The sequence below is a fragment of the Charadrius vociferus genome, unplaced genomic scaffold (assembly GCF_000708025.1).
Source record: "Charadrius vociferus isolate BGI_N301 unplaced genomic scaffold, ASM70802v2 scaffold163, whole genome shotgun sequence".
NCBI classification, from domain to species: Eukaryota; Metazoa; Chordata; class Aves; order Charadriiformes; family Charadriidae; genus Charadrius; species Charadrius vociferus.
The window spans coordinates 173,309-190,604 of NW_009648332.1; the positions used below are offsets into that span (position 1 = coordinate 173,309).

A 17,296-nucleotide genomic window follows, 5' to 3' on the forward strand; every position below is an offset into this window, starting at 1 on the left:
AAGGAAAAAATAAATCCTTGGTGATTTCATATAATATATTATCTATTTATATATCGGGCTCACTATCTGGCAACATCAATTTGCAAGCTACAGTAAAAGTGTTCACTATCTCAATGTAAGCAGAAGGCATAGCCAGGCACTTACACCAAATCAATAACCAGATCTTGCTTATAGTTAAAGCAGCAGATGGTCTACCACAATGAAGAAATGACAGAACACGTATGTAGAAGTGTCTGCTTTCTTTCGACACATTCTTGAAAGCACTGTATCATTGATCTAAGATTATTTTTATAGGCAGATGACAGGTCAAGCATAAAAGTACACTATCTTAAAGGTTACAGAGTTGGCAAAATTGGTATCGCTGCCATGGACAAAGAATCATTTTCTTTTGAAGTCTGCGTTGTCAGGTTATTTACATTTCACAGTTAAAAGGCTCCTCTCTGGATAATACAAATGCTAAAACAAGTAAGAGAAAAAGTCCTATGTAAGCTAATGCTACTTTAAAGAGATAATGTAAATCAACCCTGACACCATCAGTGTCATCCTAAAGCACGATGAGAATTTCCAGTGAAAGTTACTAACATTAAACAGATTTAGATAGCCAGCCAACAAAAATAAAGCAAACGTGTACGTAAACTGCCTTCCAGGCCAGGACTGTTGTTACAACCATGTATCACAGTGAAAAGGATAGGAGGAACATTCTAGCGGTGAAAAGCGTTTGTTTGGGAAGTCTGGAGGAAGAATTGGTCCAAAATAAATAATTTTTAGTGTGATCTGTGAAAATGCCTATGGAATAGGACACCTAATTCTCACTGCTAGTTAGACAGAAAGCTCGACACCCAGCTACACACTTCGAAAAATGTGACCCTTCAAATTATATGGTTATTTTCCTACCCATGAAATAATAATGCCACCTTCTTACTTAAGAAGAGCATTTTAAGGCTGAATTTATTAAGACTTTCATATGCAAGATATTACAGAAAAGTTAAAAAAAAAGAAAGAGCCCCTTATGGAATAACAAATTTAAGTGAGTTTTAGTACTTTTAAGCACTGTATGTACACATACAACGCACAGACTTCATGCTACGTAGCTTTCTTTTCCTTCACTGGATGAGAACACTCCTGGAATGTTATTGTTTTCAGGGGCTGATTTTTAAGAATTTACTGTGAATACATGCATTATATATGTGCACACTGAAACACTGCTGGGGCTGTAAATGACCCAGGAGTTCATAAACTTAGCTATTTTCTTATCTGGTTCAAATTTATGCAAGAAAGCAATTGTTACACAGCTCTTGCGGAACAGAGACCTAATCTCACAAGGGACAAGGGCTTTGCATGGGGCTTTCCATGGTTTTTCACACAAGGAAGAGTTCAAAGAAGAAGACAGATTGTTTATAACATGCCTTGTACCATGAGGGTCTGATCCCTGATGGCGTTCACAGAAGCGAATGCAAAAGAAACATACACCTCCTGAGCACCCGGCGTATATCTGAAGAGAACCAAGACGACTGTAAAAAAATGAGATTAAGAGAACTGAAAGACAACAAGCTCCTCTGTGGTTTCTGCCTTGTCTTTCCTCAGAATTTAAGGCCACACCACCACAACCTCCTTCGATACTCCTCCTCCCCCACTCCCGCTTCAGTTACGCACAGCTATCCAGTCCCACCATTAGTTAGCACGTCAGCAACCCGGATCTCAAAGACTCTGAGCCACCTCTTTACAGACTTTATTAAGGGAGATTATTATCTGACCCTCAGAGAAGCTAATAATTACAGTGTTCATATACATATTGCTTCTGCACAGGATCAACAATGAAAGGGTTGTTTAAACACAGCTCCTTTGCTTCGATGGAAAACTTTGTCTGTGTACCACTCATCAGCTCAAGTAAATGCTAATGACTATTACGGAAAAATAAAAGATACAAATATTTTCTGATGTACATAGTGTATTTACTTAAGAGGCTTCTTATGATGTTGGATGTTGCATTTTGAGACTGAAGAAATAATACCTTTAACAGCAGTGAATATATGAACCCTGATTTTTTATTTTTATTTTTTTTTTAAAGCACTGGAGAATGTCTTGACCATCATACAGACACACACACACACACACTCGCATATACACACACTCTCAAACTACCACACTAGGCAAGATCAGAGCTTAACAGCCAACAAAACACACATTCAATCCCTGAGATCATTTTCCTGAAATAGAAAACTACATATGTTTCTCAAATTTCACATCAAGCCACTGCACAGCCCGAACTGCAGGGAGAACAGAGCCAAGCCTGCCTTTGGGCTTGGGGGAGTAAGAACCTGAAAACAAGATGATTCCTTTCATATCACCACATTTCTCGTCCACAATCTAAACTTACAAACACCCCCGTTTAACAGCATTTCTAGCGGGGGTTGCTTATCAAGCAGCCTTTGCTTTGTCAAATTAAGACACATTGCCTTGGATTAGTGAGACTCCCTGAGTTCAAAATGACTTCATGGTTGGCTCAGAGTTCACTGTCTCTGTGGCAAGTTGCCAGTAATACATCTACTACCGCGCGCCTGCCCCCAATCCTTTTCTATACTGACCTAGCTGACTTTTTTTTTTTCCTAGCAGCAAATGAACACAATGGAAAACTAAGGGCTAGATACTGTCACAGCTAATTAAGAATCCTAACATCTTAAAAAAAAAAAATAAAGTAGTAAATATTTGAAGATCTGAAAGCAAGTCTCTGAAATGCAATGTCTCAATGTACGTCAAAGCTGTTGGAAAGGGACAATGCAGTTTTTCTTCCCTGTGCAGATACAGTTAAGACACTATGAAGGGCTCCTGTTCTTGTGGAAAACACATTAAGCTTCTTTTGCTAATATTTTGTAAAGGGCATTTGTACAATAACAATAGCTAAAGCTTCCTGTTTGCCTGTGTGCTTCCTGACTAACATTAACGAGACCTGCTAACAATTTTCTTATTTAGCACACAGAACTCTTTCAGATTACTCTGTTGACTCAAGGACATGTCAGTTTTAGATAAAAAAATAAAATCTAATGGTAAGGGCCCACATTGCACCTGCCCTTCAGAGTCCTGATAACTTTTACAGCTATACATTTCCTATTTTCTTACACTGGATCGGTCCGTGTGTCACCAGTCTCCAAAGAACATGTTTTGAATTTATTAAAAGCCTGATAGAAGTGGAATTCTCTCATTTGGCAAAGATATCGTCACAGGGACACTTGCTTTTGGCTCTGGAACAAGAAATTCATGGTACTTTGTTTGTCCGATCCACAAAAACACCATCCCTCCCTTCCCAACCAGCCCTTCAAGATAATTCTGCCTTCTCCAGAGACTTCTCCAAACAAGTCTGCAAGTCTGAAGTCTTGGGTTTCATTTCATAAACAGGACACAAAACCCGAGTGCAATTCAGGATACTGTCACCGCCACATGGGCTGCCGTGCTAATCAGGAAAGCTTTCTGAAATATTCCCTAGCCCCTTTCTTTACAGAGAGAGGCCTAATTTTTAGGCCAGGCACCTTTTGAAGTAGGCACAAAATATAAACAAGAAGAAGCCAAATGCCAGAATCCCAGCCAAAGGGTATACATTAGTCATGGCAAGGCTAGGAAGGAAGGGAAGGGCAGCTGGCCCCGAGAATCTGGTGTCAGTGCTGCTCCAGTTACCACATCTCACTAACCAGGATTGCCCAATCCTTTAAAAAGACACAGGCATCCTTCAGATAATCATTTAACTCACACCAGTTTGTTTTTTCAACAGCGATGCTAAACATAAGCTCCTCTTCCAAACTCTCTCTCTTTTCAAAGTTTCCAGCCTATCTGGATAAAATATTTGGTGAGAACTCCACTAACCACAGTGATGAAATACCTCACAGCGGTAAAAGTAAGCAACCTCCTAAGAGCGTATGTATGTATCAGTTTAACAGATGAAGAACAAATAACAGGGATGAACAAGAATCAAATCCCCAAAGGTATTCAGCTGCCTAAACACCTCTGAAGATGTAGATTTAATCCACTTCTCCAAATCACACAGGGGAGATAACAGAGCAGAGACTTGAATCCAGATTCTTGGATTCAAAAGCACCGTCCCAGCTTTAATGTTTTATTACAAACTTCCATCACTGCAATTCAGCAATGGACCAGACTCTACTTCTCGTTCTCCAAGCGTACTCTGCATCAACCCTGCTAACATCAGAGGAGTTCTCTGGATTTAAATCAGTGTAACAGAGCCATCTCTAGCCCTAATGATGAGCAACAGGGAACAGGTAACAAATAAACCTTCAGGACTTAATCACTGCTTAACATAAAGAGTCAGCTATTTAAACGTGCACAAGCCAAGGAACTAGCTCTCATAAATGAAAGAAAAAAAATTTCTCCAGGTATTTTCCTGTTGAAAATATACTGTATATTAAAAAGATATCACTCTCTTTCACACAGATATAGCCTAATATTAGTGATGTGGTTCCCAGAAATGTTTTTTATGAACTACAAACATTTGTCTTTCACTTTACTATCTGTAATTACCATAACAATGTGAATGTCTTTCTTATAAAACTGATTTTATCTGTAGAAACTTATGATTCCAAGATCTGTTGGAAGGAGATCATTTACGAAAGATCCCCCAAAAGTATATGAAACATCTCTGTTACACCATTTTCCCTGTCATAACGGCTAGCAGTTGAAGACTGACTGGACAAGTATTTCCACAGGAAAATTATTCGGGTCAACTTTCATATATGAGATGAAGTCACTACTAGATAACACATTGCTTTCCCCAACTACTAAAATATCTAGAGTGTAATAATATATATAAAAAATGTATTCTGCACAGATATTCAGTTTGTTCCAACTTTTTTTTTGTAATTTTGGGAGGTGGCTTACAGCACGATGTTGGACACTCTCTACCTCAATAATGTCAGCCTGACATTCTTCCCTATGTTTTCAAATCCTCCTCCACAGGTTTTATCTTTGGTTACAGCTCATCTTAAACCATGTAAATGCAGCAGAGAATTGCTAGTTTTCCAGTGAGTAGCTTATGATTGAAAGTGGCCCTGAAACAGAACGCTGGATCTAAATGCACATGAACTTTGAGAAATCTGTGTGTGAATTCTACCAATTTAACAGCTCAGCCATATTCTTATCTGCAAAGTAATCCTTCACGAGACTTCAGAAGCGCAGTAAAATTGCAGATGTGCATCTCTGATAAGAATTATCCATCCATAATACAGTAACCTGCAACTAAACCAGACAGGCATTTAGATTTTATTAAGATAGCTTCATCCAAAATACCATATAAAGGAGAAGTTATCAGAGGTTACAGATGGTGGGTGGAAGAGAACAGTGAGTCACACTCACCGTGAGTAAAAGTGCTGAGCCTCTGAGAAGCATTGCTAACGTGTCTGTGAAAAAAACAGCGCTCTCTTCCTCTCCACAACAGCATTTCTGAAATAAGGCAACTGGGTATTCAAGTGGCAAAACCAATATTCATTGTTGTAACCTTGGGGGGCAGGAGAAGGGAAGTTCCAAAGCTTTAAATTTTTTAACTGAAGAGCTGTCAGTAACATTTTTTAATGCAGAATAGTCATCTGTCTGAATCATTCAGAACAATTCAATGGTCTTTCACCAACCCAAAGGAGAAATAATAAAAAATAACTATTTTTAATATGTTAAATTAAAGGCAACAATCTTCCAAGAACAATGGGAATCGGTGATTTGGAACTTAGCCTCTGCAATTGATGGCTGGATGCTACTTGGTGAGATATATAGCAATTTTAAAGACAGTCTCAGAATATGTTTGAGCTTCCACCTTTCATGTAAGAAGTATTTACTGTTTACTATACATCCAGTGGAAAAAACTTGGCTACAAGGCAGTTCAAGCCAGCAGAATCAAAGGTGAAAGACAAACAATATCATACTCAGAAACACACATCAAGAACTGCTTTTCAAATACTTCAAATCGTGATCTCACACAGTACTTAACTTTGTGCAGAGGAATCTCACTGAAGCCAAAAAGACTATACATAGTTCTAAAATGTTAAATACATACAAAATGTTTTAAAGAGCCCCTTAAAGAAGCAAAAGTAATAGTTTCAATGCGTACAGAAGTCTTCCCTATAAAAGTGCGATGAGAATTGCATTTATTTTGGTAAAATCTCCACCACCAAAACAAATTTAAAAAATTAAATCTTTCTTTTACCAGGGCCAAGTTATGTATGATTCACAATGACTAACACTGTCTTGCCCTGTGAATAGGCTCCTTTGTGCTCAAAAGGAGAAAAGGTGGTAAGAATCTTACACTTGATAAATTCACACTTCCCTAGTATTATAAGCATATGCAGGACAAATTATTTTACTTCACCAAGCTACAAGGAAATTCTCAAGAGACAGGTGTGCACAGGAGAGAGCAGAGGAAGAAAAAAAAATTGGGTTTGATTCCAACACAACATTTCTTGTCCTTATTTTCCTGTCTGTTCCATCCTCCTTTGTTACCCTCTAAGACATTCCACTAGAGCCAAAACAATGGGCTTAATTTTGGGGAGCACATTAAGGCAGCAAAGGAGACTGTACAAGGAACTATTTTACCCAAAATAGAAGATTTTCAACCAAAGGGTGGGCGAAGACTTTGTCCAGAAACTCTTTTCCCAACATTCCTTTCTCCCATACAGCATTAATCAATATAATCAAAAAGGTTTTGAATAATCAAAATGTCATTTCTAAGGAAACAAACTTGCCAGTAAAAAATCAGTCAGCTCTACTTTTGAGTATAATCTTCTCCAGCTTTTTTTTTTTTTTTTTTTTATTTTAAGAGGGATTCTCTGTCTCACCTCCAGAAAGTTACAGCTAAGAACACAAAGCCAAAGCCAGGCAGGAACAAGGACCTGTCATTACCACCATACCCTCCCTTTTCAGACCTCCTTCCAAAGCAAAACCTGAGCTTCACTGAATTTAGAGAGTCCCAAAGTCCACTGCAAGCCACGACAGCTGGACACCAGCTGACAACACCACAACACTAAGTCTACAGCATTACTCTTACCCCATCCTTCTCTTCTCTTCCCCACACCCACAAATAACATTGCCCCCTAAATTAAGGCACCCGTGCAGGACAGTGGACAGAAGCTCTGTTATCATACCTGCTCCTAACTTCCTTTTAAACCTCCTGCCAAACATTTTGGTTGCATAGAAAGGCTGCAGAGGAGGCTGAAAATTTTCATCTCGGGAATTCAGCCCATTCTCCTGTACAGGTTAGAGGAGCACTAGAGAATACAATCATTAGTTCGTAAGATCTCTTTGCTCTTTCACTGTTGTTAGTGACATTTATTGCAACAGAAGTTCCCAGGAGGAATTAGGGCCTTATAGCGCTGGGCAGTAACAACACACCCAAGAAAACACATGCCCTTAGCCAAAGATCTCACAGAAATTATAACCACTGACAGGTACAAGCAGCAAGCGGATGGACAAATAGTATGTTGGAATAGCAACTACCAGGCACAGCGTAACTCTTGCTAGAGTTCTGTGAAAAAAACGAAATGGGAATTTTCAGGAACAAATAAAAGGAAGATGATAAAAAGCTTTACTGCACTAAGCATGCCGTTATCTTCATTTCCATCCAGATTCCCCACTACTGCAGCATCAGTTGTTAGCCATGATCCATTAAATCTGCAACTTGGATAGCTGTATAGCTAGTGTAACTCCTGTACTTCAATACAATCATTCATTTCCCAACAGCTAAAGAATTAGTCGTATAACAGTTACATTTCAAGCAGGAAGGCACTGTTGTTCTTTTCCATCTGCTCTCACAAGCTACACTAGGTTGGAGGTTAAGAGAGACAGAGAGAGGGAAGGGCAGACAGAGGGATTTCTTTTATACAATAGGGCTGCCACTATTGAAAACAAGACAGAGAGAAAATGCTATGGATCGGGGAGGGCTCTGGGCAGAGCGGGAACTCTGTTTATCAATGCTGAAGATCCGTCTGCTCAAGCAAGGTAAGAATTTTCCTTCACATATAGCACCTCTTTCTCTGAAACCGTTTCCCTTCCTTTAAAAATAAATTCCAGGTAATATTTGACTCCAAGCTCACCTGGGCTTTATTCTATTTCAGCTTCTTCAGCCATTAGCACAAGGTGACCATTAGCACAAGGCGACCATTTAATGATTTGCTCACACATTTTATCCCATCTATTAGTCATCATCTGGCCACAAAGCCAAATTAAAACTGTGTTTGGAACTGAGTTCTGAACAAGGTCCCTAGCAAACTAAGACGAACAGAATGAAGACACCCCTACCACATTTAAAAGCAGATGAAAACGTTCTGTTAGTACACAAATTGCAAGAATCTGTAACCCAATAAAGTGACATTTATTTTCTGGGTCATCATACTCCCCAACTACCTCAAAAAGGTTCTCTTAAGACAGGTGGCTACTTTTCTCACACATGGCTGTGCCTAAATTTGAGGAGCCCTTGATCTGTCGCACCCTTATACAGTTTATGGGAACAATGCGGTCACCTTTCTCCACCTAGGCCCCTGACCAAAAGGCACTAGTTCTAAATCAAAGTCTTTAGTAATTTCACAAGACAACAAGACAGAGACCCACATCCTCTGGGAGCCTGGGATTTATCCTCTTGAAGTTAGAGTTGGGTGAGGTGACAGGAAAGCGTAGACTGCAAAATCTTTGGGGTGAGCTGTTCTTCTGTGACATAGTTCATAGCTATACAGCACACAGCAGAGTCTGACTCAAAGTCCAAAGGAAGGAAGACTCGAGATACTATCTTTCAATTATCATCTAGCACTTTCCTGCTCTATAATACAAGATATTTAACAATAGCCTGTCAATCATGGAGACTAACTAGGGAGAAAGACAGCACTTAAATAAAAAGAACCATGACTGATGCAAAGGTATCTTCTATTTCCAGAGAGACTGAAACTGTCCTATTACCAGTTTTCATTTTAGCCTAATTTTTGCACAGATTCAGCTCCACAAGCTACAATGGAAATAACTGTGAATAGCACTGAGCTGGGTTTGGAAATGGTCCATAAGACTTTATTTTACGTAAGTAATACTGTACCTTACCTTTCACAAAGACTTGTTTATCTGCAAATGTGCTTCACTTGTACTGGCCATTTAAATCAAGATTTTAAAGCGATTCTCTCAAAGGGTTTTGTTAGACTGCTCCGCAAGTATTCTAGGATGCTTTTGGGGAGCAATACAGCTGCCGTGTTTTACAGTGAAATCACCATTTTAAACAAGATTTTACCAGATCTCTCCCACGTAGCAAAGAAGTGTTTTCTTCCAATTGTCAAAAAACCCAATAAATTTGTCAACAAAAACCGATTTCAAAGAATTATTAGAAGCATATTTCACAGTAACTAGAGCAATCATATTTATGTTCCAAAATGGAGTACGAGACAAATTAACTGACAGTTGTAGCAACACACTGTATCTGTGAATTACACTGCTCACAGGAACAACCGTGTTCAGGAATGCACAATGGAAGCAGGAGATAGGTTCAAGATGTTTCGGAGCAGGCTGAATTACAGACAGATGTACATAACAGCATGTCCAGTCAAAATGAATTAAAGCAGAAACACATATAAGAAAATAGACGAAGAAGACCAAATCATATTGTTATAATTAACGTACCTTGCAGTGACACCTGTGGCTTTCCAAGATAAGAAATCCGGAAGATCAAAGAAGTAGCCTGCCTTCTCCCAGCACAATTCTTGCAAGTTCTAAAAAGAAAAAAATTTAGAAATGCAGATATTAGAGACCAGGCACGATCATGGCCTTATTTTAATGCAATTTAAAAACCTGACATTTATGTAAAAATTACAATTTTTCCAAACCAAATATTCCGATCATCCAGTCTGCCCTGCACTTCACAGTGATTTACTGCCTGAAGAACTGAGCCTTTCCCCCACCACAGACTGATCATAAGAAAGGAGTTTCCCATGAAGAGTTCATGGAGGCACATGTTTCAGATCAATAACGTGGGCTCTCTAGTTCCCCGTCAGCTGCTCAATGTCAGAGCAGTCTCAAAGTCAAGAGACAACTTTCTCAAAAATATTTGCTTGAAGAATGCCCAATTAACCATTTTAAATTTAATATTTTTGAATTATAAGTACAGAAAGAAAACAAACAAGAACAAAGCTTTCAAATCTATTTCAAAATGACTGAAATACAATCAAAGCACATAAGAACATGTAAGCTTTCAGTGAAACTTTTTGCCACATCTGGGACGCTCAGGAGCTCTCGACTGCCTGGATTAACCAGTAACAATCAGCTTTAAATCCACACTGCAACCCTACACATGCCATCACAGCACGCACATGAATTCACATGAACAATTAACAGAAGTCTATCTTTGTAAACTCTGCCCCTCTGCAAAATTTCCTTGAAACGCATAACAACACACAAAGCGGTATGAATGCCTAAGTTTCCACTTGAAAAGAGGTTCAACATTATTACTTCAGCTGAGGGAATAACTGAAGACAGTTACAGGGAAACTCTCCAATTAAGAGTATGATACCTACAAGCTCCTGATAGCCATGTGACATTTCCAAACTCCTAAAAACTCTTCTGCCAAGATAGATAATTTACAGAGAGTTTCCAACACTATACTCTGCAGAGAGCTAGTGGTGCAGAAAGCAAAAAGTGTATTGGAAGAGACTGGTCAAATCACCTGGGCCAGCCTCGATTCTTCGTTTCTGTCTCCAAAGCTCAGTCTGATTTCGGTTTATGATAGCAATACATATTCTTAAAAATTACTTTTCCATGAAAACAATCTCCACATTTGCCACAGGTATCAGACGATGATGAATGGGAAGAAAGTTTTCCCAAGAGTAACATTTTATTCCAGTGTGACATAAAGAGTGAGCATCACTGTCCTGCAATACAACAATACCATCCCATGGCCACCTCTGGCCTCGGTACATTAAAATAACTAAGGAATATCAAAATCAAACAACAGTCAGCGCTGCCGACCACAAGGTTCAGAAATCAGACTTCCACAGGAAGGTAAGATTGCTTTAAAAACCTCCACCAGCTTTTTAAATAATTGAAACAGTGCGGAGTTTTCTCACTTAAGAGCAGCTGTTGTACTAGAAATGCCAATCCTAACTGGGGTCTTTCGGAGCCCTGCTAGATGGCACAGCTTCAGCAAGAACACAAGTTAGGTTCACAGTTGCATCTAGCAGGCTAAGGCAGAGCTGGAGAGCTACTTCAGAAGTGCATGAGATGGGAAACTACGTGGGTCTTCATCTCTACACAAGAAATTTGAGGGATGATTTATTTGCTTTCTTTTCTTTTAGCTTTCAGGTCCCACCTTTTTAATCTACTCTCCCTAAGTTCAGGCCAAGAACCTTGTACAAGATTCCAGAAGCAGAGGATTTTTTAGAGAAGTATTAAACACTAAGAGAAACTCAATAGCATAAGCTTTGTGAACAGCAACACCAAGTCGTCCCCTCCTCCCTCCAAAAAAACCCTGTAAGAATCTGTGGCACCCAGTTGAGCAGGCGACAAAAGTATTTTAGCAAAGGTTCTAGCAGCTTTGTTAGTATGCTTTTCTTTTAAAAGCTTTTTTTTTTTTTCCAAATTACTCAGTAAATTGTCAATAGCCAATACGACAATTTAAATTATCTGCATTTTTTTAAAATGCCATCAGTTTTCTAGAGCAAAAATTAATTACACGTGGTATCAAGAATGTACATGCTGAATTAAAATAAAAGATAATTCAACTTAGTTCAGATACTATGTGATATCAAACCAAAATCTTACAAATCCACAAAGTTACTGAAATGGAATCTATGAATTCCAGAAACTAAGGTGCAACTGGGTAAGTACAAAAAAAGCAAAATTTTGTTTAGTTTTCAATCATGCAAAGAACCTGTCTTCTTTGAGTTTAGTTCTTCAAAAGCCTCTAAAACTTACTGTGTTTTTATTGAGTTCAAAAAAGAAATGCTCCAATTACAACTTTTTAACATAAAATGCACAACCTGTGGATGTCACTCAGGTTTAGCTTACCTCCTAGACGTATGTGGCTGCTAATCACATCAAATTTAACTTTATATGTGAATGCAAAGATGCCCCTTTAGTACAAAAGTACATCAGCCTGATTATTTTGATACTAAAAGCCACTATGTGTTTATTGTTAACATACCTGACAGTCTTCAAGAAGCAACAGGAGCAGTTTGGCTATTAGTGTTAACCAGAAAAGAAACTGGATTAAGCGTAACTGTCCTCTTCAAACAAATCTGTTTCATCAAAGATACTCCCTGTATCCTTATTCTATTACTTCAAGAATTCCCAAAAGCCACATGTTAGTGACACTAAAATATGTTGTTTTATGAACATCCAAATGATTCATTCTTTGCCATCTTGATGCTTTGTCATCACTAATTAGTACAGACCAAAAAAATCATAGCATGCCCTGATGCTTTTTCCAAACAAATTTAAAAGTCTCCATGTTTTCGACACTCACTGAAGTTAATTCTAATTTATTTTCACTCACAGTCAGGAATTTGTGACCACATTAAAAGGATTGTGGAAAAGATCCGGGAACGTTCCCAATGCTATATTCATATCCTGCGACTCACCCTCCAAACTCACTTGTAAAGAAACTAATTCAATCTTTCTATTTTCCAGGGGTACTTATGGAGTTCGCTTTCTTCATCTCTCTGTGATAATTTTGTGGGTTTTTTAATCAATTACACCTCCAAACAATTATTTTTTTAGATCCTTACAGATAATCCCAAATACTTGGGGGCAAAGAGTTTAAAAATTATGAAGTACAATGTCTTTTAATCTTCCTAGACAAGAAGGGTCTAGGAGAGTAAGGGATCAGGGAACTGATACAGAGCAAATGAAAGGCCTCCACTGCCTTTCCTCCTTGACAAGTCAAAGGATTATCATGAAGCCAAACTGCACAATTTTATACTGTGTTAAACATAGTTTTTAACTTCTTAATTGGACTGAAAACAGACACAGAGGCTGAATTTCACATGAGCTCCAGCATCCAATACAATTTTTTGGAGACACCTGGAGGCACATTCTCCTTGGGAGAGCTGAACGTGCTTTTGTCGTGGTTTAACCCCAACCAGCAACTAAGCACCACAGATCCGCTCGCTCACTCCGCCCCGGTGGGATGGGGGAGAGAATCGGAAGGGTGAGAAGTGAGAAAACTCGTGGGCTGAAATAAAGACAGTTTAATAAGTAAAGCAAAAGCTACACACGCAAACAAAGCAAAACAAGGAATTCATTCACTGCTTCCCATCGGCAGGCAGGTGTTCAGCCATCTCCAGGAAAGCAGGGCTCCACCACGCATAACAGTTACTTAGGAAGACAAATGCCATCACTCTGAACATCCCCCTTCCTTCTGCTTCCCCCATATCCTCAGCATCACATCACATGGTATGGAATATCCCTTCGGTCCGTTGGGGTCAGCTGTCCCAGCTGTATCTCCTCCCAGCTCCCCGCGCCCCCCCGGCCTACTCGCTGGTGGGGTGGGGTGAGGAGCAGAGAAGGCCTTGACTCTGTGTAAGCACTGCCCAGCAATAACCACAGCATCCCTGAATTATCAACACCGTTCCCAGCACAAATCCAAAACACAGCCCCATACTAGCTACTATGAAGAAAATTAACTCTACCCCAGCCAAAACCAGCACAGCTTTCACATTCATATTTTACTGGTTTGCTGAGGTAGTCTGTTTCTATACAGGAAATCTTTGATTTCTACTCTTACTGAGTACATAATTTTCTTGTAAGATGAAGTGATCTTCAGACAGCTAATGTTTGTGAAAAGGCATTTTTTTTCCACCAGAAGTAAAATGTGTATATAAACACGAAAGATGTCCTGACTTTTGTTATTGCTAACACAGACTAAAGATGAATCAAATTATCTTAAATGCCATTATAGACAGCTTTTGTATCAGATCCCTGTTGGCCATGGGATTAACTAAAGATGGGCTAGAAGCAAGACGTCTGATTTAGCACAGGGTATCAGTCTGAATTTCATGGCTACTTATGAGCCAAAACCCACAAATTCAAAAATCATCCCAAACTGGTGTGTTAGAAATCTAGATTAAAACCAGGAGGGGCAGATGGAATCAGAAAAAATGTTTTACCATTTAGTGTAAAAAAGAAAGCTGGCGTGAGCATTCAAGTTCCACATCAGGTCAAAATCTAAGTCATCTGAAAATCAGAAAAGATACTCATTCGCTGAAGAACCATCTGCTTGTCCCAATTCAACCCCAAATTTGAATCTCAATCTCCCAGGCAATCCGTAATAGTAGGCTATGTAGTGTATCAGTCTCTCGTTTTCTAAATTACAGAAAACAAATATACATTGTGTGAAAGGAAGAAAGAGAACAACTGAAGACTTAATGTATATACTCATAGGGATATAAAAAACTGATGTCCCATGCCCTACTCCAATTCAGACAAAGCAAGGTCTTAGAACTTGGATCTCCCACACTTCAGATTGGATGCCAAGCCATGTGATAGAGCTATTCTGAGATACCCAAGATAAGCTCTGAGAAGAAATTCTATCCTTGCCAGAGCCGAGGCTGCAAACTGATCAATTTTGCAACTACCAGTTGCAATCTAACTGGTAAAAAATTAACTAACTGGATTATCAGATTCATCCTGAGGCTGGAACTGGGGGAAGGGAAGAAGGGCGGCTTGGAAAGTAACCTCTTAGTAGAGGTTACTTAAGTAGGACATAATTAGAGGTGTAGGTGCTTCAAACCTCCCAGCTGTTAATTCTTTTTTAAATGGTGTTTCTGCTTGATTAACAACTGCAACTAAAAGCCAAATTCAACAGTCCAAAGTACAACTTATGCATACATGTCTGCACTACGTATGGATTTTGATAACACAGAGCTGTTAGAGCATTTATAAACAATTCTAATCGAGAGTTCAGTTCCAAACTCAGTAGCTTGGACTCATTCTCACTTAACGTGGAATTTATTTTTTATTTTAATGGAAAAATATTCAGTCACATTCAACAGAACAAAAAGCCAGCGGCAAAGGCAGCAAGCAATGGAGAAGACACACATCAACAAAGAAGCTGCTGCCAAACTAATGCCAGTACACCCACTGTTCTTCTTCCCTCCCTAGCCCGGGAAAGAGATGTTTTCATTGTTTCTGCAAAATATCCCGTTGGTAGCTGCAAGTCACAGGTGTACAGAAAGAAGAACAACGATGCATAAAACGGCAGCTGTAACTGAAGATGTGAACTGTAACATACAGAAAGATCACTGACCACTGTGCCAGGAAAAAAAAAAAAAAATTATTCAAAACCTATTGATTTTAGTTATTAACTGCAAAGGAATGATATACTAGCCAGTCACTCTTTCAAGTGATTTTTTGCTAAAGGGATGCTCATCTTTGCACCATATTCTGAACAGCGTTGTAAAAACACAGTAAGGGAAGGCTGCATTTCATTTGGAGACAGTTACCAAGCAAACACCTACTCCCAGTCCAGCATCCCACACCCATTTAGAATAAGCTACAAAATCTCTGATTTAATGGGACTAGTATTTTTTAGAAATAGCTGATTTGTAATGTCATTACTATGAGGAAAACATAGCAAGCATCTTTTCATTTTGGCACAAGCTACAATAAAATTTCCAGCCAGAAATTAGTAAACAAGATTTTTTCTTCTGCTACCTCTGGGAAAAAAAAAAATACTAACAGGCTAATTCTAGAGCTGGACAAACCTTCACTGCAGTTTTTACATTGCCCTGTTTAAGCTATGCTCGCACTGCTGTGGTGTTGGTTTGCCAGAGCACAGACATCTGTACAGTCATGTTGTACTGACAAAACTTTGCAGCAAAGTAATTCCCAAGTGAAGGAGTACGTACATTTTCAGTTTATATGCACGCATCTACCTACCAGAACTATCTACATGCTTATTCAGGCAGTGAACATCCAATTTCTTTAGCCAAAGTCAACAAAACAGTACAACCTGCTTAGCAAAGCTGCAAAAAATGTACCTGCAACTACAGAAGTAAAAAACTATTGCAATCATGTGTTGCAAGATATTTCTAAACAATGAAGAAATCTAAGAAAATAACAGCAAGAGGAGTTAATTTGTTATTTTGAAAGATCCAGTGACCAAGGACTACTTTCGTTTCCAGTGAAGTTTACACTCAAACTTGTCTTACTGATTTCAGGAAGACTTTGTCAGAATTATCTTTTGGCTAGTTTCTAAGTATTTGTGAAAGGATAATGATTCTTTATTTCAACTTCATCTACAGTTGACATTCTGCATTCAGCTGACCACATTCAAAAGTCAAATGTGACTCTATCCACAGAAATCAGCTTTTTTAAAAAATCTTATATTCATTTTGTTCTACATTTCAAATTTAACACTGAACTCTCTTTATCACCACACACGGTCCACACAAGCAGAGAAATACAATGCTCCTCGTAAGCGGACCACAGATGTGCACACTTTAACAAAACTGCCCCATAGGCTATACAGTAGCGGCATCCAGTTGATCATTTACTGCAAACAGCTGTCCCTGACACACAAACGCCACTTGCAGTGATGGCTTTCTCATACGAACACCTATCTACGATCACAAACACCAAGACTACCAATTAATTTCATGTAGACTAACCACTAGGCACCAGAGGGTAAAATGATTCACCAGTGATCAAACTAAACTGAATGTAGGCCAATATAATTCAAACAAAAGATCTCAAAAGGCCTATTATGTCCTCCATAGTTTAGTTCCTTAAATCAAAACCAAAATGGAATAGAGATAAAGAGCTGGAAGAACAGAATATGCCCTGAAGCCTCTAGTCAAATCTCTATTCTGTGTGCAATGGGAATGTAAGGAGAGGAAATGTTAAAGAGAAAGCATTATATAGAAAAGAAAGTAAAAAAAAAAAAGCAGATGAGAGTAACTTGTGACTTCAAAGAAAAACTGCACCGTCCCTCTGCAAATAAATACAAGTGTAACAAAAAAGCACAAGAGATAAGGACCAGTATCCACTTCTCGTACAATGATGTTAGCTCATTCCTCACAGTCACTGAGGTCATCTTCAACTTCAGTTCTAGTAACAAGATGATGGAAATGGAAAAGCACAGTTAGGTCACCCGAGCCCTCTCCCCTTCTCCTCCCTCTTCATTACTTCCAACCAGTTCGGAGTAAATTTGCAAAGTCATATTCTTTAGTAATACATTTAATTGCGTAGATGAAAATTCTTCAAGTAAAAACGAAATTCAATTCCTTCCTTTGAGAGACAGCCTAATCACTCGAAACTGAGCAATACTGCTGAATTGCCTTTT

The 17,296-nt window shown here is 38.8% G+C and overlaps 1 protein-coding gene across 2 annotated transcripts in view; it reads right to left on the bottom strand.

The window, feature by feature from the left end:
• FGGY (FGGY carbohydrate kinase domain containing) overlaps window positions 1–17,296 on the bottom strand; it is a 137,860-nt gene that overhangs the window by 111,786 nt on the left and 8,778 nt on the right. For both annotated transcript variants that reach the window (XM_009884583.1, XM_009884582.1), the window contains one exon: window positions 9,643–9,731. In XM_009884583.1, coding sequence (XP_009882885.1) covers window positions 9,643–9,731 — 89 coding nt within the window. The remainder of the gene's footprint in view (window positions 1–9,642; window positions 9,732–17,296) is intronic.